The 7025-nt window shown below is 39.5% G+C and overlaps 1 protein-coding gene across 1 annotated transcript in view; it reads right to left on the bottom strand.

The window, feature by feature from the left end:
- Positions 1-6336: 6336 nt before the first annotated feature.
- The window catches only part of CCNB3 (cyclin B3), a 58494-nt gene continuing 57805 nt past the window's right edge, over positions 6337-7025 (bottom strand). Inside the window, exons 12-13 of the mRNA XM_012811271.1 lie at positions 6644-6774; positions 6337-6406 (exon numbers count right to left, since the gene is read on the bottom strand). Of these exons, the coding sequence (XP_012666725.1) occupies positions 6337-6406; positions 6644-6774 (201 nt within the window). The remainder of the gene's footprint in view (positions 6407-6643; positions 6775-7025) is intronic.

The following is a 7025-nucleotide window of genomic DNA, read 5'->3' as shown; positions in this document are numbered from 1 at the left end:
TTTTTTGGTTGCAGCCGTCATTGTTGTTGGGCGGGTCCGGGCTGGGGATTCGAACCTGCCACCTTAGGTGTACGTGGCTGGCGCCTTAGCCGGTTGAGCTATAGGCGCTGAGCCCAGTCTTCTACTTTTTAACCTATCTATATCATATTTGGAGTTTCTGTAGGCAACATATGGTTGAGTTATGCTTTGTTTTTTAAATCCATTCTGACAATATCTGTCTTTCATTGGCATGCTTAGATCATTTAATATAATTACTGATGAGACTGGATTTAGGTCTGCCATTTTATTATTTTCTGTTTGGTCCCTGTTTTTTACTTCTCTGTTCTCTTTTTCTTGTCTCCAGATGATTTTTTTTAGTAACCCATTTTATTTAGTAACCCACCTATTGTGGCTCCGACAATACTCTCCATAATTATTTTAGTAGTGGCTCTAGGGATTAAAATACATACTTCACAGTCTATTTAGAATCAATATTTCAGTATTCAATAATATTTCTATTTATCTAATTTATTGACCCTTTCATCTGTCGTCTCTCTTTTTCTACTGAGTCCACTCAAGTGAGTTTTTTTTTTTTTTAATTCAGTTATCATATTTTCCAGTTCTAAAATTTCCATTTGATTCTTCTTTATATCTTCTATTTATCTGATGGGACTTCATATTTTATCACTTGTTCCTAAAGTGTTTGCAATTATTCTTTGAGTTTTTTATGGTAGTTGGCTTAAAATCTTTGTCACATAATTCCAACACCTGCATCCTCTTGTCATTGATGGATATGGACTTTTGCATGCAAGTTAAGATGCCTGTGCTTCTTCATGTCCCTAGTCATTCTGGAGTATATCCTGGACATTTTCAATGTGACATTGTAAGACTATAGGTCTTATTTAAGTTCTATGGAAAATGTTGATATTTTTTACTTTAGCAGTCAATATAATTATATTCAGGCCACAAGTTCTCATCTGTCTTCCGAGAGCTGAGAGTCCTAAGCCAGTTCAATTTTCAAAGCTTTTGCAGTGGTATTCAAATCTGTCTGGTATGCATGTGTCACTAAGTAGTGAGCCAGGAATCTAGATAATGTCTATTACTTCAGTTCTTAAATTATTTGGCATGCTAATTAGGATTTGATCAACCTGTGTACAGGTTCAACACATGTATGTGTTGAGGGTACACAGCCAGGAGCACATAAAGAAACCTTTGTGTGTTACTTTCCTGAGTTCCTACCTCTTCACATTCCCTCCCTACCCCTCAGTTCCTGATGTTTCACTTTCCGTCCTCTAATCAAAAATTGTTCACATCTACAACTGTGCAACATCTGGAGGTAAAACAGATGAGATAAGTGGGAGTATAGGAGATAAAGAGCAAGAGTGTGTGGCTCTGCTTTCTTGGGGCCAAAGCTCCATCAAATAGAAATTACAGGTTCCCCCCCAAGAGTATTAGTTCCTGAAGGCTACCATTGCTATCACTGTTGCTAACACTGCATGACTGCCTGGGAATTGGGATGGGAGAGAAGAGTGGAAAAGGAAAGAAAAGGAAAAGGAAAAGAAGAGGAATTTCCCTCTTCTTGCTGAGCTTTAGGAATTCCTTCCCTCATTTCTCAAGCTAGAACTCTGAAGCTTCTCTTGGAGTTTTCCATCTGTATCACAGTGCTCACTTTCAGGTTTCCGACTGAATTAAGTTCAGTCTGGGAAATCCCAGAAGAAAAAAGAATGTGGGAAACTCACCACCAGTTTATTGCTTCTTCAAATTCTGGTGTTTTTCTCCAATCTGCTTGCGGCCACTTACTTTTCAAATACCTGTGCCATGTATTCTATCCAGGTTTTACGATTGTGTTCAATGGGAGACAAAGGGTGACAAATCCTTAATCATCTTACTCAGAACTATAATCCTAAAACTGAATTTTTTTTCTTTTTTTTTTATTAAGACAAAGTCTCACTATGTTACCCTTGGTAGAGTGTCGTGATGTCATAGCTCACAGAAACCTCAAACTCCTGGGCTCAAGTGATTCTCTTCTCTCAACTTCCCAAGTAGCTAGGACTACAGGTACCTACCACAATGCCTGGATATTTTCATTTGTTTTAGCAGGCCCAAGCTGGGTTCAAACCCACCAGCCCTGGTGCATGTGGCCAACACCCTACCCACTGAGCTATGGGCACCACGCCCTAAAATTGAATTTTAATGAAATCATTCTAGTAGTTATATGGTAAGTGAATTTGAAGGGAACAAGATTAAAGATAGGATTTTCATAACAATCCAGGCAGTAGATGAGAACTCAAACCTGGAAAGTGGTAGAAAAGAATATGAAGAGAATACCAATTGAAGAAAATTTGGAGAAATAAAATCAGCAAAATTTCATGAGGTCACACTCTTAGCCATAATTAAAACATGTAAGGCTAAGACATGAGTGGCCAATGGTTAGGGATAAAAGGTTAAAAATAAAATCAGTATGATAGAACAATTGATTGTTAGGAAGGGAAAAGAGTCTAGATGAATCCTTGAGTATCTGGTTTGGGTGACTAGGTAGATGGAAGGTGATCGAGATAGAAGAGATAAAGAGTATAAAAAATTCAGCTTTGGGCTCGGCGCCTATGGCTCAACCGGCTAGGGCGCCAGCCACGTACACCTAAGGTGGCGGGTAAGAGTCCCCAGCCCGGACCCGCCAAACAACAATGACGGCTGCAACCAAAAAATAGCCGGGCGTTGTGGCGGGCGCCTGTGGTCCCAGCTACTTGGGAGACGGAGGCAGGGGACTCGCTTGAGCCCAGGAGTTGGAGGTTGCTGTGAGCTGTGATGCCACGGCCCTCTACCCAGGGGGACAGCTTGAGGCTCTGTCTCAAAAAAAAAAAAAAATTCCGCTTTGGATATGTTCAGTTTGAGGTAACTGTGCAACATTCAGATGAAAATAGCCAACAGAGCAGAAATATGAGTCATGGATTTGGGTTGAAGACTAACTCTCTATAGTTAATGGCTTGAAGTTATAAGAGTAGCTGAGATCACCCAAGGAAAGCCAAAGCTAAAAACTAAGGGAACATAAATTTTGAGGGGCAGACAGTAGAAAAATAGCCTACAAAGAAGATAGAGAAAGTTAGTTAAAAGATAAGAAATCAGAAAAATCCAGTGGCCCAGAAACCAAGAGTACAGAGTTTAAAGAAAGATTAAAAAGACACCAGGGTTAAAGGAGCAAAAGTAGTCCAGCGAAACAAAGCTATCTACTGGATTTGTCCACTAGAAAATTATTGATGGATGGCTCAGCACCTGTGGCTCAAGTGGCTAAGGCACCAGCCACATACACCTGAGCTGGTGGGTTCGAATCCAGCCCGGGCCGCCAAACAACAATGACGGCTTCAAACAAAAAAACAAACAAAAAATAGCTGGGCATCGTGGCAGGCACCTGTAGTCCCAGCTACTTGGGAGGTGGAGGCAGGAGACTCGCTTGAGCCCAAGAGTTAGAGGTTGTTGTGAGCTGTGGTGCCATGGCACTCTACCCAGGGCAACAGCTTGAGGCTCTGTCTCAAAAAAAAAAAAGAAAAAAAAGAAAATTATCGATGGCTTCAGCAAAGGCTTCAGTGAAGTGCTAGAAGGCAAAAGCTCAATTACAATGGGGCAAAGACTGAATGGAACATAAGTAGAAACCCTGAGTCAACATACTTTTTTAAAGAAGTTTAATAAGAAGAGATGAACTAGACAGCAGATAGGAAGGTGATGCAGACAGTGTTTTGTTTTGTTTTTCATTCAATGTGGGTGTGGCAAGAGAGATTTAATCATGTTTTTAAAGTAGAAGAAAATACTAGAAAAAAAGAAGAGACTGAAAGCACAGGAAATGGTGGCAGTGAAAAGCAGGAAGAGGGCTAAAAAGAGTAAGGAAAATTGATGGATCAAAATCTAAAGGTAGATGAATTACCTTGGATAGGAGGTGGGTTAGTTCATTCTCTAAGACAGAAAATAAAGATACTTGACACAGGTGAAAAGAAATATGTTTGTAGGGAAATACACATCAAAATCACAATACGATACCACTTCACACCTACTAGGATGGCTATAATCAAAAAGACAGATAAAAACAAGTGTTGCAGAGGATGTGGAGAAATTAGAACCCTCAAACACTGCCTATGAGAATATAAAATGGTACGGCCACTTAGAACAATCTGGCAATTAATCAAATGGTTAAACATAGATTTATCATATGATCCAGCAATTCCACTCTTAAGTATGTACCTGAGAGAAATGAAAACAGAAGTCTACAAAACACATGAATATTCTAGCAGAATTATTCCCAATAGCCAAAAAGTAGAATTAACCAAAATTTCCACCAACTGGTGACTGAATAAACAAATGTATGTCTATACAATGGAAAATTATTCAGCAATAAAAGAAAATGAAGTACTGGTACCTATGACAACACAGATGACCACTGGAAACATTATGCTAAGTGAAAAAAGCCAGAGAAAGCAACACATTGTATGATTTAATTTATATGACATGTCTGGAATAGGCAAAACTATAGAGATAGAAAGTAAATTAGTGGTTGCCTAGGGCTCACAGAGGTAGGAAGGATGGGGGCTGACTGCTAATGGGTTTGGGGTTTCTTTTTTGAGGTGATGAAAATCTTCCAAATTTGATTATGGTGATGGTTGCACAATTCTGTGAATCTACTAAAAACAATTAAATTATACACTTTAAATGGGTGAATTGTGTAGTATGTGAATTATATCTCAACAAACTGTTAAAAATATATAAGGTTACAAGGAAAGCCAAGTTATAATGAACTAGAGCCATCAAAATATAAAAACAAATTCTTGATAAATATATAGATGTACTTCACAAGGCACTAAATAACAAAATCCAGTTCAAATAGTTCTCTTAATTTAGAAGTAGTGATGAATGTAAAATAAATTTTGAGGCATTTGCAATGACAACAAAAATGACTGCTGGTTTAATTAGCATCTCTAAAGAACAGGGCTAGACAAAAAGGAAAAAATAATACAACTAGTTAATTTTTTTTCCCTTGATGTGAAGTTCCAAAATTTAAAAGTGGGCACAAGACACTCTTTTTAGTGAGCCTGGAGATTTTACAAAATGGCTTCCAGCCCAGTCCTCTTAGCACATTTATACAAAGTTGGCTATGCCAGAAAAAGCACTGCCAAGCAGCCTGAACCTCTCCAGTTGTACCCTTTAGTAATCTTGCAACACAGTGGAATGGAGCAGGAAGGAACCTAATGATGTCTGGTCTCCAAGTCAAAACAAGCTGGAGGGGGAACCAGAGAGGCATTTTCCTATAACTTCTTCATTGACCCTTCCACCAGATTTCTAACTATAGGACGGATACTCAAAATATTTGCAAGTGGTAGTATAGGACCCTAGGCCAACCAGGGCCGTTGCCAGCTACCATAATAGAGTGAAATCCTGAAGGTCTTCTACTGTGGCAGACATTATTTGAGAGGTAGGTTTGACGCAATGGTATAGAGAGAGGATGTTCAACTCCTCTGCTAACAAACTTAAATAAACTGTCCCACTACAAATCCCCCCAAGTTAGGACAGAGAAAGACAGCACAACCTCTTAAGGCTGTATGAATTAAAGATCAGGCAAGTGGTTGATGCTTGCATTATGGGACACCTTGCTGATTTCACAGATAGAAATTTCTTCTCTTGGCAGAAGATAAGGACCAAAAATGATTTTAACATACTACTTAAAACATTTTTTTCAAATTTAGACTCAAGAAAGCTATCTAACTATCAAATTAGGGCTACATTTGGGTTACAATCTGGATCCCAACCTTTTCAACACCTAGAAGAAAGCAAGCAACTTGAGATTAGAAACCAATGGGTATTAACTTACACCACTAGTTGCATGAGCTCTGAACAGAGAGGTCTGCTGTCAGGGAGGGGTCTTTCTCCTTGGACTGGGCACCACTGCCCAGAATACTCCTTCTATACACCCATCTATTAGTTCACACTTAGCTCAATTCCTCTTCCCATGAGAAGAAAGCATCCAAACAGAAGAAACCGGATAAGCCAGACACTGAAGCACGGCCTTTACAAGGAAGAAAAAAAAATTCCTGGGCAATGCATGGAGCTTCTGAGCAATAAAAGGGAAGGTAAGCCATTTTAACAACCATTAACTTTTTTATTAAATTTCTAGTCAAATATGACGATATATGTTTTCTCTTTCATTATAAAAAAATAAATATTTACAACATTATCATTTTTGGAAAACACAAAAAAAGTGGAAAAATGAAGAAAAGTGACCAAAAGACAAATTCAAGCACAGAATAAATATAGCTTAATAACATGCCTGCCTGGCCCTGTGGCTGCTGCCAGAGTGCCAGGCCCTCAGCCTCATAATTAGCAGTTCAACATTTCCTCCAGCTTCAACATGTCCAGGGGGGGTATTTTGGCAACTTCAAAGAAGACTCTGTGAAAGGAAGGGGGTCTGCTCAGTGTAAAATAGGCGAAAGTCAAACAGGCTGCATAAAATAAGCAGGACACAGAGCCCTTGGTTCCCTATCTTGCTTTAACCCTAGAGTAGAAAGGAAGGCAAAAGTTGTCTGAATCCTTTTCTCTCAAGTAGACTAGTCTGAGCCTGGTGTTTTAAGGCTTCCCCATAAATGAGCACAAACCCAATTTTAGCCAAGGCATGGATGGTACTTACTGGTGAGAATACTTGAAATGCACAGTCTTCGGCCTATCACAAGAACAGAAAGTCAGCAGGAGATTCAGCTGCATGACCAATGGATGAAGCTCAGAAGTCTTGTAGCCACTGTAAGACTCCAGGATAGGAGCCTGGAGGAAGAAGCACGGCAGTGATTTCTGCTACAGGAAGCATACTATTTCTCCATTTCTGCTATCTCAATCCAAACTTCTCCCCCATGGTTAGACAGGGATAATAGTTAAAACTTTTCAAAGACTCATATGATACAGACAATGACCAATCAGTATAGGGTATTATCAAGAAGAATAGGTTGTTGGCTCGGCGCCTATAGCTCAACCGGCTAAGGCGCCAGCCACGTACACCTAAGGTGGCGGGTTCGAAT

The sequence above is a fragment of the Otolemur garnettii genome, unplaced genomic scaffold, assembly GCF_000181295.1.
Source record: "Otolemur garnettii isolate 467f Iridium unplaced genomic scaffold, OtoGar3 scaffold00153, whole genome shotgun sequence".
NCBI classification, from domain to species: domain Eukaryota; kingdom Metazoa; phylum Chordata; class Mammalia; order Primates; family Galagidae; genus Otolemur; species Otolemur garnettii.
This window is presented reverse-complemented; position numbering and strand designations above follow the sequence as displayed.